At 37.8% G+C, this 13,544-nt stretch overlaps 1 protein-coding gene across 1 annotated transcript in view; it reads right to left on the bottom strand.

The window, feature by feature from the left end:
- Nucleotides 1–354: 354 nt before the first annotated feature.
- Ptx1 (pituitary homeobox homolog Ptx1) overlaps nucleotides 355–13,544 on the bottom strand; it is a 35,638-nt gene continuing 22,448 nt past the window's right edge. Inside the window, exon 3 of the mRNA XM_090159150.1 lies at nucleotides 355–2,073. Coding sequence (XP_090015276.1) covers nucleotides 1,513–2,073 — 561 coding nt within the window. The 3' untranslated portion in view covers nucleotides 355–1,512. The remainder of the gene's footprint in view (nucleotides 2,074–13,544) is intronic.

The raw sequence follows: 13,544 nt of genomic DNA, 5'->3' as shown, positions 1-13,544 counted from the left end.
ACGAGAATAATGATTTTACAAATAATAAAGCAACAAGCCTGATATGTTTTTTCTCTTAAACCGAATCAGTGAAAAATCCATTGGTTTCATCAGTGGTGTTGGCCTTCTGTTGGTGGTGGCCCATAGGCTTGTGCCTAGTAGGCCTAGTCCTTAATCCGATACTGGTCAGGGAGATTGGCGGGATTTCGAGAACGCAAAAAATCGTCTCAAAATAGTAGAAATTAGCCTAATACATTCTAAATTAATTTTTTTATAAGAAATAAATGTAGCTATAAATTATTGCACTAACTGAATTTTTATTTTTATTTTAAAGTATGCTTTGGAACAACAAAAGACATGTCGATCGCTATTTTGTGTTTCATTTTAATAGACCCCTTTATTGTTCACAAATAGAGGGGTTTTAATTTTTGGGAAGTTTATTTTTTTAAGGTAAAACGTTTAATTTTTATACAATGTTCTACCGAAAAAATAAAAGCAACGTAAAAATCGAAATAATGTTCGTTAAGAAATATGACATTTGGTTTTGAGATACAGTCGCTTTTGAGCACTTTTAAGTATTTTTTAATTTCATTTTTTGCGTGTTTTGCTTTTCATTTTTTATTTTTTTTTGGTCTGGACTTTTTTGGTTTTTTGTATTTTTATAATCTTTGTTATAACCGTTATAAAGTTAAATAACGTTTTGTTTATGACGAAGATTTTCACAATATTTACGGAAACATTTAAGGAACTACATTCCATCGTTTCAAGAAAGTCGGGACTATTTACCGACCCTAAATCACGGTCGGTAAAGAGTCGGGAAGACTCCGCGCCGACGATATTCCGAGAAAAAAAAACTCATTTATTTATTTTTTGTTTTGTTCTTTCAAAGACTAGAGAATAGTTTTCTTTTTAAAAACTATATATTTTTTTAAAATTATTTTTATATAAGTAAACTTTACGACAAGAAAATCGTGACAATTTTCTTCTTAGTAACCTATGAACATCAGGAACTAACACGAATGGGAAGGCAAAAAGATCAAAATCACCCGATGGTTGGTTTTTTTTTCATTATTTACACACTAGACCGTTTTGTTAAATAAGTCCTCGAAATAACGTTAGTATTGGGTTAGTCGGCACGATAAAAAAATCGAATATAAGTTAGTATATTATTTTTGTCGAAAGAATGAAAGAAATATGTCTAAAAACTATACGGTTAATAATATTCTTTGTACAGTCGCACCAGCGATGTTCGTTTTTTAAGTTGGTTCGTCAAAATTCAACGCACTTTTGTTTTTAACATCACACAAAAATTTGACGAAATCGTAGTTCGTCAGTTTAGTTAGTTTGTTAGTTAGTATATTTTTTCTTAAATAAATATCAAGTATGTATAATTTGCATTATTTAGTCGGTTGTTTGGATTGTTTATACTGAAGAGAAACTAGCGGTGGGGGGGGGGGGGTTTGATGGTTTAGTACTGATGGTTTTAAATAGAGGGCGCTAATTTGTTTCTCGCGTGTAAGCGGGGGATTTTCCTTAGACAGTTGTCCGGTCTACAGAGGCGTATTGGCATGGCGAGAGGGTGGGCGTTTGCCTGGGTGACATGGGTGTGTATCCGAAGCCGTTCAGGCCGGCCGCCGTGTGCTGTTTGGCCTTGAGTCGAAGGGACGCGATACTCGAAGACATGGAGGTGCACTGCTCCCGGTAGACGTAAGGTGGCGTGGCGGTGGCGTAAGGGCAGGGGGGCGCGTTGGGGTTGCTGAGGCTGTTGACGGCGGGCATGCTGACGGAGGGCACGATGCTGGCGCTGGAGATGCCCGGCGAAGAGCCGTTGAAGCAAGTCATGCCTTGACTGGGCACGACGGACGACAGCGGGTTGACGTTGACGGAGTTGAGCCCGGGCCACGGGAAGGTCTTGGCTCCGAGCGGGCTGGGCACTTTGGCCGCCCAGTTGTTGTACGACGAGTAACCCGAGTAGAGGCTGTCGTCGAAGGGTTGCATCAGACCGTTGAACTGCGAGCCGAAGCCGTTCTTCAGTTCGGCGGCGGCGTTCCTTTCCCTCTTGCGCCACTTCGCTCGACGGTTTTTGAACCAGACCTGCGGGTTCAGGGAGGAAAATTATTAATCAATTATATCGTCTTAAAATTTTTAAACATTTGCGGTATCTACATGAAAGCTATGCCCCTTAAAAGCTGGTTTTCGATTGGGGAAAAATAACGCGACGGCGAGCTTAGATGCAAAAAAATCTCCGTTAGGCCTATATAATACATTTTTTTTGGCGTCAATTAAAAATTTATCCGTTAGACCTAATACTTTTTGCGTCAATGCAAAAAAAAACCTCGTTGGTCTTGGTTTCCACTAGCGCGCGTAACGGCAAAACACTCAACTTTAGGAGGTACACATGTTTTGACGCTCGTAAAGAAAAATGCATTATGACGCGCGCTAATGGAAAACAAGCATTAGACCTAATACTTTTTACGTCAATGCGAAAAAAATACCAATTAGGCCTAATACTTTTTGCGTCAAAAGCAAAAACTCCCCGTTAGGCGTAATAAAGTTTTTGCATCTGCATCAAAAGCAAAAACTCCCCGTTAGGCGTAATAAAGTTTTTGCGTCTGCATCAAAAGCAGTGGCGTAAATAGGGCCCCCGAGAACTAGGGGGCCCCCAAACGTTTATGATTAAAATCGTTGCTATTTAAAAGGGCCCCGTGTCGTTTTTCGCGGGGGGGGGCGAAGTTCCTAGTTACGCTACTGATCAAAAGCAAAAACTCCCCGTTAGGTGTAATAAAGTTTTTGCGTCTGCATCAAAAGCAAAAATTCCCCGTTAGGCGTATTTAGGTTTTTGCGTCAATTCCGAAAAAATCCACGTTAGGCCCAATACTTTTTTTTGCGTCAAAAGCAAAAACTCCCCGTTAGGCGAACTTAGGTGTAATAAAGATTTGGCGTCAATGGCAAAAATCCCCGTAAGGCCCAATACTTTTTTTTGCGTCAAATGCAAAAAACAATATCCATTAGGCGTAATACTTTTTTTGCGTCAAAAGCAAAAACTCCCCGTTAGGCTTAAAATAATTTTTGGTTTCGAAGCGATTTTGCCCGAGTGAAAGGTACCCTGGTATTCATTTAGGCGAACGTTGCAAAAATTATCCGTAAAAGCTGGTTTTCACTTACAAGGAGACTAGGAGAGTACCCGAGGTGTTTATTGCCGATTTAGTTCAAAGTCGGCCGTAATGTGGACCTATATGAGATATGAAATTTCCCAAAAGGAGACGTTGCACTACCCATTCGATTTGCCATTGCAACCGAAAATGTTTTTGACCACTTACAACCAAAAGAAGATTTTTCCCTTATTTTACCCAAAATTTGTTACAAATTTACCCTAAAAATGTTTCAATTTACCCAAACTTGATGAAATTTACCTAAATGTGGTCCAAATTACACATTCGTGATTTTCAAAAATTTTCAAAATTTTCGTAGCTAGGACCCTGTGAAACCGAGAAAATCCCATGCTTTTTTTAAATGGAGATTTTATCGTTTTAAGTGATCAAAAACATTTTCGGTTGCCATGGCAAATCGAATGGGTAGTGCAACGTCTCCTTTTGGGAAATTTCATATCTCATATAGGTCTACAACAAAATCGGCAATAAACACCTCGGGTACTCTCCTTGTTAGACAAAATCGCCCAGGCCTAATACAATTGTTATTTCATCAACACAAGCCGTGATTTTGCCTAGGTGAAAACCAGTCTATAAGCCTTATTTTTTTGGCGTTAACGGTTTGTGGCGGTTTGGTTTTATTGAAAACCAGCCTCAAAAGACGTGAATTATCATAAGACGTCACAACAAAATAACCTCATTTGGATGTTATTTGTTTCAAAAAACCCACTAAATGGTTTTTTAAAACGTACTAGAGATTCAACCCGCTGTCAATTTCTCTCGTAAATTACCGTCGTCTCTAGATTCGTTGCTGTACCACCATTTAGCAGACCACATTTTCTGGAACGCAGATACTTTTCTAGTTAATTGTTCAGCAAAGAATCTATAAGGATGGTCCAAGTTTACGGTTGTCATAACTGGGTGGAATCAGTTTATTAGAGAGGTTAAGCCAGCGCCCGAAAACGTACGTGTAGGGGAAACTTGTAGGAGTGTAGACGTACCTTTGTGCGTACAGACTGCACCTCCTACAAGTTCCCCCTAAACGGGTTTTGGGCGTTTTCTCGTGCTGGCTTAATTGACAGGGTTTTGGTGTATTTCTAGGTGACCAAAGTAAATGTAGTCTGAATAAAGACACCAATAGAGCAGCTCCAAATTGGACTTTGTCACTTTTCAGGCAGGTTTTCACCAGGAAAAACGACCCGACAACCAGGGTCGACGCAAAAATCCCCGCTAGGCGTAATACAATATTTTTACGTCGACGCTCACCGTCGTGTCGTTTTAGCTCTAGCGAAAACCGGCCTTTAAGCAGACGAAGAATATGTCTGTTAAAGACGAGCAAATCCAATTACTCTTTATTCGCGACCGAAACGAGTCTAGGTGGCGTAACGGCGCTAGCTTCACCGAGCTAGTGCCTATGATCTAGCGTCTGCTACAGACAAAATCAAAAAGTCATAAGAGCGTTTTTTTTAAACAAACTTATCAAAATATAAGCAAACGATGCAAATATTATATTACAATGCAAGTATCATTATTTATAAAGTCCAATTTACAAATAACGATGAGGAAAAACTAATAGCGTTTGCTTTAGCCGCAACCAATCTAGGTTTCAATGGCGAACCAAAGGGGGCGTAGTGATAGTTTTCGGTCGCGAATACACTTTTACTTTTGAGGAGGAGCAGAGAGTGTAACACGAATCCCAGCTGCCCTTGACCCAATAGTTTACGATGTACAGTAATTCTCAACACCGAATTAACAGGGCAATAATTATATTTAGGGTACACTTTTAGTAACAGAACAAGAGAAAAGCATCCACCTAGAGAGTTACGAGCGTAAAACGATTATTGCTAGTTTGCCAACAATAAAGTGACATCCCTATTATTATTACAAGGCAACTGGATGTATAGTAATGGAGAGGATGTATGTGATAGTGCCCAGATCGCTCATATTTATGGCTCTCTCGAGAGCTCAAAAAGGGGAGACACCCCGTTACCATCACTTCGCGAGTCTCGTCAATTTTTAATCAAACTAAGCCTTCTTTAAATAAAAAAACGCGTTTTAAAACCGAATATTCAGAACGTTTGATAAAATGATAAACGACCTAGTTTCCGCTATAACGCTACAAGCGCACCCTCGCGGGAATTGCCTACATAATTTATTTTGAAAAACCGCACGGGCCTTTTTCTCTCAATATTGGAATCAACGGGAGAATGATAAAGAAGCGCCATCTATTTTTTAGTTCTTGCCACCTTGATTTAATAAACAGCAGGGGGCTCTGAAGAATGATATTTTCCGGAAGACAAGTTTTTTGTTGCGGGAGAGGACGAGCGAAATGTCATTATACTTTCAACACCTTTTGTCTCGAACTCTTAGACGCTAAACAAACCTTACCGGCCACTAGGTATCGAAACGGGGAAGTAGGTAATGTTTGCGCTTTCAAACTTGACTTATCCCGGTGATCGCGCCTAAGACTTGAGTTAGGCTTAGGTTTTCTGGAAGATCAAAAGGGAGGTTTTACGCCATTTTTTTCCCCTCTCAGTCTTCTCGGTTTGGCTAGAGTCCCTATATGTATATATATAACTCGGGCCATATATCGAACGAAGAGTGTGGCGCCATCTCCCGCTATAATCGAAATAAAATCTTCTCAGGGCCCTCTTTTAATGGGATTTTAAGTCCGAACCATCCGTCTGTCAAGGGGATTGGCGAAACGATGCTGAAAAACAACCCTGATTGGACGGCAGTAAGGTGACGTCATCATTTATTTTTTTCCCTCTTTCGTATTTTTTTTTTCCTTTTTTTTACACGCAGATAATGTTCTCAAAGGAGAAAAATTGCTTTTTTCGTCTCTAACCTCCCGCTTCCATTCCTATGCAAAGATGAGTAGTTTTTACGTATAAAAAAAACTAATGTTTCCTCTTGGGCTTTAGGTCGACCTAAAATTTAATTACGTACGACTCGCGAATGTACCGCCCTCTCTGTTTATTTCGGGGAAACCAAATTTAAACGAAAAAATGTAATGAAGGGGAAATACCTTTAAAAACTTAAGGTGCTCTATTCGCGACCGAAACGAGTCTAGGTGGCGCTGCGGTGCCACTCTGTTTAAAGGTAGCATCTATGATCAGGGTAGTCACGGCATTTGACTACTAAAATAAATGATCTGACTAATAAAATTAATCAAAATATGCTGGCTCACTAGTCAATTTGACTAGTGAAAATTTACCTAAATATTCATAAATAACGGCGAATATGGCGTATAATAAATTCATCATTCATCAATTCCATTTAATTTAAAATAAATTGTGATCGGCCAAAGTCATGTAACTCAAGTGATAATAAATTACTTTTATGATTCTGACGGGTAAAGCAAAATGTTGTTTGTTCTTATTGTTTTTATACACCCATTTTTACCCCCAATAGTCAGTGACTACTAGAGTAAATTAAGATAGGAGGCTCACTAGTCACGCTGACTACTAAAAAAATATCCTTATGTCCAGCCCTGCCTATGATCTAGCGTCTGCTATGGTCAAATTACAGAAAAATGCCTAAATTTGAGTGTAAGTTGCAATTTCCCCGGGAAATTTATCCCCCTCTATTGTCGGGCCAGGGGTCGAAACCCAAAACAGTGTAAAACTAGCGAAAACCTATGAGGTCAGCTTGGGCTTTTCCTTGTTGTGAAAAGTACACAAGTGCCGATAGGTGGTAGTGCGGTTCCTTAAGCATATTAATAGAAAATGCTACTATTAAGTTTCTATCATATAACACATAGTTTCAGAAGGTGAGTTTTTTAAGTATTTATCTTGGAGCCCGCCAAACGTCCGGCGTGATATTTCGGACATGCAAAGAAATTCGACTGTTCCGAGGTCTCCTCCAAAACCGAATGGTGAATGGCTAAAGCATTTTACGTGTCTATAGTCAATCTTGAGCAAATGTCGATCTTGACCTTGAAAAATGGTCATCTTGACCTTCAAAATGCTCATTTCGAAAATTATAGAAATCTGATTATAAAATATTACTTTGGTGATATTAACCTTGAAGTTAGTGGTTTTTAAAAACGTTTGGAAAATTGGGCACTTTGGACCAGCCTGTAAATATCCGCTATCTTGTTGATGGCAAGACTGTAGCGGTTTTGTATTTCTCAACTTCTTACACGAATAATAAAGTTCAATCATCTAATTAATACCCGATCAACTGGTATAAAGGCATTAAAAGTCACTAAATGACTTGGGTGGTGCCTTGGGTTTTAGCCTAGCTGATTATTATTCTGCAAAATGCCAAACACTCCGCGGAAAAAAATATTTTAGAAATCTTGAAATAAAATCGAAAATCTCAAATTCTAGGCGAATGACAGTTGAAAATTTTCCAAAACATTGTAAAACCAATCAATACGAAAATTTACTAACAAAATCAGTTTCGGATTTCCAAACTCACTTTGCAAACCTTACAAGTGTCCTACCCTTAACACTACACGTATCAGAAGTTAAGGGTAACTGGGGCTATAATTACGTTAAAAACGAGAGCGTGTTAGAAGTCGATTTTTCAATTTTGTACATACTCCCTCCATGGATTAAATAACCTTACAGGGATAGTTCTCTGGGTACAATATTTGTTCCAGACGTACCCTGGTGGCCAGAATTGCCAACCACCGGAAGTCGCGATTTTACCGATACACGGGGGAAAATTGCAAAGGGGGTGCAATCGCGATTGATGAAATTATTATTTTTGTAGGCCAAGGCCTATCTATTGCAAACTTGTTTACAGTTTGAAAGCCTATAAACAATTTAACGAAAAATTAAGTGATATACATAAATGGCTAAAAAACAATATGAAAAAGGTCGCTTACAGTACTTATTATTTCCCAGGAAGCTCCAGATCCACTGATGTACTGACCACGATTGAATATTTCAATTTCAAATGTAATAAAACAAACCGTTGGAAAAATATTAAACTCGCCAAAAGCCGCCGCGAGATGGCGCCGTATCAAAAAATCTTGTTCCGGATTTGTATCGGTAAAGGGGGTAAAATTGATAGGACGGCAAAAATATCTGGCAGCCTCGTTTGAAACAAACATTTTCAACTCGTAGTATAGTAAAATGTATTAGAGAGAACTATCCCTGTAAGGCTATTTAATCCATGCTCCCTCTAAGTCAGTCATAAAAACCGCAAAAATTTAAAAAAAATTGTCAAAATAAAAACAGATGTCTCTAGCGTCATAGATAACAGGGTTGGCAAAATCCTTGTTTTTTTTAAAAAGAACAAAAACAATGTTTTTTATTGTTTTAAACAAGATTCATTGTTTTAAACTGTTTTTAAAGCGAACAATAAAAAACACATAATAAACAATAAAAAACTATGTTTAAAACACGTTTTAAACTAATCATTATACTTATAAATCACGAGTAAACTCATTTAAAGAAATATTACGTATCATTAAACGTATTATCATAAGTGGCATAATTACCCTAAGTGTGTCAATAAGATGAATTTTTCCATGATACCTTGTTTAACGAAATTGACGTAAATGACGTCATTTTTCCAGTGACGAAATTTACGTAATGTGTTTGCGAAGCGGCGTCTGCGGCGCGAGCATTAAAAATACCATATAGAGTACTTGAACGGAATTCGCGAGTCCTACGGTTCTTTGGTCTGTTTAGAACAAGCTCAAATTGAAGATTTTCTGTGGGAAAGGCTCCTATTGGCACACTTAGGGTAATTATGCCACTTATGGTATTATAAATAAACTCACAGGGAGAAGAACCAATGAGTACACGCTTATTTAAACGAGCCAAGAATTTCGCTAAGCGTTGTTGACCAACCATTGACGGCCTTAGGGTTTTCGATGCCCCATGCAAATACTACCTAACCCGTAGTAGGGTTTTTAATATAGTTATCATCCTGAAATTTTTGGTCGCATAGAACTAAGAAAAGGGAAAATATCCACACATTGTTTTTAGTTTTGGTTTATTGAAATGTGCACGTCTGCAGTCATAAATCATCACAAATAAGCAATGTTACATAAAATAAGATTTTAGGTACCTCTATAATCTTAAAACTTCCATCACGTCATAAAATTTCTAAAAAATCGAGAAAGGGGACCGAAATCCCTTGATTTTTATCTTGGAGTGCCGCCTAGTCGGTTTTAGCCCGATCTGTCCAGACCGGCCGTGTTTCTTGTTACTTAAAACCCGGCACAACCCGACTAAACAGCAACCCTACTTTTATCTCGTGCATAGGTAGTGTCCCAAATAGATGTATATTGGCAGCTATATAAATTATATTTAAACAAAAAGACAAAATTCAATGCGCTCGTAGGATTTTTGCACTGGTAGGAAATTTATGAAATCATATCGAGCCTTTTCAGTCGCTCTTTTCAGAGAATCTTTAAATCAAACTACCCGTTATAAATACAATTTACCTTTCTTAGAGCCTTGGAATGGTTTTTTCTACCTTTTCCCTCATATTGAATAACGAAAATCTTACAAAAAACAATGAAAATTTACCTTATAAAAAACATGTTTAAAACAGATAGTTTAAAACGTTTAAAACAAATTGCTGTTTGTTTAAAATAATTGTTTTAAACGTGTTTTAAACACTTGTTTTAAACCTTTTGTTTAAAACTTGCCAACCCTGATAGATAACCCTATAAACTCCCTCCACTTAAAATTACACTTCGTAAAGCTTTCGTTTTGATTCCCCTCTCACCTGACCACCATAAGCCAACAAAATAAAAATAAAATAAGATAAAAAAAATCCAGTTTCGAAGAGCAGCCAGCCGACGCCATTACATCTTTTCCCCGCGACTTATTAGCTACCATAAGCTACACGAGTGTCCGGGTAAATCCTCCGTTATAGCTCTTTGATTCGTCTCCCCCTCCCCCTTCTCAAAAATAAGCCCGGGCTTTGAGCCGCGTGTTTGTAAAAAAAGTCGGGGGGGACCCGTAGGGCAGTTAGTAGTTTAAAAAAATTGTCCGAAAGCGGCAGCGGCAAATCCGCATTTTATCCCAGGTAGGCCTGGCGATATCCTAGCGGAGCTCGGTGAAGTTCTCCATTAGCGTGACAGACCATTTCTCCCAGCAGCGTAGCGTAAAGAAGCCGCCGATTTGTCGGACTCTGCGAATGTCGACTTAAAACCCATTGGCCCCGTATATATAAGCTTAGCTTTTACCCTCCTCCCGTTAGGATAGCTCTTTATAAGGAGGTTTGATTCGATAGGGCGCGCGGAAATAGTGGCCTTTATAGGCCTTTGCCGGATTTGGGCGCGCTCAAAAATAATTGGTCACCCGATCGGGATCATATCCACTCTGCGATTTCAGAGATTTTTCGAAAATGGGAAATGTTATTTGGGAATAAATCGAATTATTTTTGGGTTATTTATAGTGATTAGATTAAACGTTATATTGACAAGTAGTTTTTCTAGGGGCAGATCACTTTTTTACAGGGTGTCCTATTAATCATGATTTAAAATTTTATCATGATTTAATCATTTTTTATCTTTGTACAGACAAAGCTGCAGATTTAATTTTAATCTAATCATGATTTAATCACAGGAGGGTGTCCTAATAATCATTGGAGTGAACTGCCCCTCGGAGTATTAGTAAATTGAAATGTTTTTGCATGTTTGGTTCTGGCGCGTTAACTAACTCTGGTATGGAAACATGCGCGGAACTATTTCCTGGATTAAAAAGAAACTTCTCTAACCCTAAAAAGGTTAACTTTTAACAAAAAATGTATTTGTAAGTCGGAAAATCTTCCGCAAAATTACCGAGGTCATTTTTCCAGAAAATTTCCGTATTTTTCTGAAAAAAGGAAAAAAAAAAGGTTTTCAGTCCATATGATTAGCCTAATATGGTTCTCAAATTTAAATTTATCGGAATTTTCACCTCATTTTATCGAATACAAAAGTAAAACTAAACCTCTAATAATAACCCTTAAAAAGTAATATATGTTTAAATTTTTTATTTTTCCGATTTGCGGAAATTTTTCCGCATTCAATTTTTCCGGAATATTAACCACTTTTATTTCTAAGTATTTTTAATGACTATGTTAAACAAAATCCAATCAGGCCGGTATCTTATTGGTTTCCTGATCTTATGCCGAGTAAAAGATGTTCGTCTCAACATAGTAGATGAAATATTTGGTTTTGTACAAAATAAACAACTTCCTATTTAAAATGTAAATTTTTTGGACATTTTAATAATAAGCTTCTTCGTCATTTGACTAAGATCAAAGTGTAGTATCTTTTGGCATCGCCTGGAAAACATTTCTGGGAAAATCTAGCATTAAAATTCCTGGGGAAAATGGGTTTAGTGCCTGATTGGAAACTTCACCTTGGACATTAGAGTACCGCGTGAGGAACACTTTTACAGGGGCCAGTAGGCCAAAAATCAAGTAATGGGTTTTTACAAAAATAATTTATTTTATAATCATCAAATGATATAGAAATAAAAATTGGAAAAATTATTTAATTTCAAAAGTACTTAGTATATATACACTTGGAATCTGCAAAGGTAAAATCAAGGGTCTATTACTCTATTTTCAAATTCATCTTCGCTATTGGAAGACTATCACGATTCATTATCACACTGAAATTCTGTGAGACGTTATAACACTAATCTAGTTCCACGTTAAATGAACTATTAGAGCCCAGAAGGTAAATTAAACCTTATTCTGAGACAATTCATAATGTAGAATCGGTGCAGATTTTAGCTTTAAAGATGGTGCGAGTAAACCACGCCCATCACCACAATCGTCCTTAGACATTCCAAGTGTATACGTATATAATTTCCTGGCATAATAAATTGATCGTTTTACTAAAAGGAAAAGAAAGTAAGTAGGTTCATTAAATAGCATAAATTGTAAATACAATTAAAACTAGGGATGCACCGATATATCAGCCTATTTTTCTTATATCGGCTTAAGCGCAGCCGATATTGGTCGATACCGGTATTAGAAAAATATTTGCAGAAAAACATTTAAAAATAAGAAAATTCTCGATGAACTAACTAATGATAATATTTGATTTGATTGACGGACGCCAGACTTTAGAAGCTGGATCATACCTTTTTTAGACATGGGATTACGAGTGTACTGTAAACAAATAAAAAACAACGATATTCGATTTGTGATAGAAAATATGTATCACGTAAAATGAAAAGAAATATATTCGGATATGCTCTTGCAAAAATTTTTTAATAAAAAATTAGAACCGTCTTTTACCATGATTTTATCATACACTACTGTTATGATAGATAACTTTGTTAATATCGGCCGATATTACCGTCGATATATCGGCGCATCCCTAATTAAAAGTAATTTTAGGAAGATAATAATCGTGAAGTGGTGGCGAAACCGGAAGTGGAGAAAAAGACAAGGTGTTGTCGCGGAGAATAGAGGCTTTTAGAGCTGAGAAGTCCCGCGGTGTCGCGTCCGAGGCTGGCTTAACCACGATCCCCGCTAAGACTGTGGGATGTCCGGAGAATAGCTTCGATCGAAACGCCAGGTGACGTGGGCCCGCGGCGGAGGTAGAGGCGAAAGTATCGAAGAGAAGAGGTCGAGTGGAGGAGAGCGGCCGGCTTAACGAGCGAGCCGCCGTGTTACAGTCATTAAGCGATTTAGCGGCGTCGATACCGACATCTTTTTCTTTCTAATCTGCATGGTATCCGCCGACAGACGGACCGAAGATCGGCTGAATCGCGCGCTCTTAATTGCCGGTGCAGAAGGACTCGCGAAGAACGACGGGACGCGCCTCATTTCGCCGCTTTGAGCCGCGGGGCTTACGCTCGAGATTATGAGATTTCCCGTCAAAGACTTTTGATTCGGCCGACGCCGCTATATACCGACGATTCTCAAACCGCACAGTCCCGCCAGAGACTCGAAAAACAAATACCCTCTAAGAGCCTACCAACCCCCCAACTCCTCTCTCTCTCTCAGCGTCGATTATTTTTAGAATGAGCTATAAAGTTTCAGACATTTACGACGTCTACGGTACCGATCCCTTTTTTAAATAGTTTTAAAGCGATTCCTTTGAGACTTTTAACGTCGTGATTAATGTTGATTGGTGAGCGTTTAATACCAGATTTAATCGAGAAAGAAATTATCTTCTAATATATGAAGATGAGTGTTTGTATACATATTTAAATTGTTAGATAATCTTTTGAAACACTCTGTATATATATATATATATATATATATATATATATATATATATATATATATATATATTTACAGTTTTCATCTTAGGTTGACCACATTTGGTATACTATTTCATGTTAGCCTGACTGTGGTTTTCGACGGTTACGGTCAGCAAAACGACTTTAATTAATTTAATTATACTACCAGATACTACACTTTCGTCTTAGCCAAAAGAGCGAGTTTTTTATTCTTTTTATTTATATATATAAAGATTAAATAATTATTCTTATT

The sequence above is a fragment of the Leiobunum rupestre genome, chromosome 9, assembly GCF_980474605.1.
Source record: "Leiobunum rupestre chromosome 9, qqLeiRupe1.1.hap1, whole genome shotgun sequence".
Lineage (NCBI taxonomy): Eukaryota > Metazoa > Arthropoda > Arachnida > Opiliones > Sclerosomatidae > Leiobunum > Leiobunum rupestre.
The sequence above is the reverse complement of the archived record's forward strand: the minus strand, read 5'-3'. Positions and strand labels throughout refer to the sequence as shown.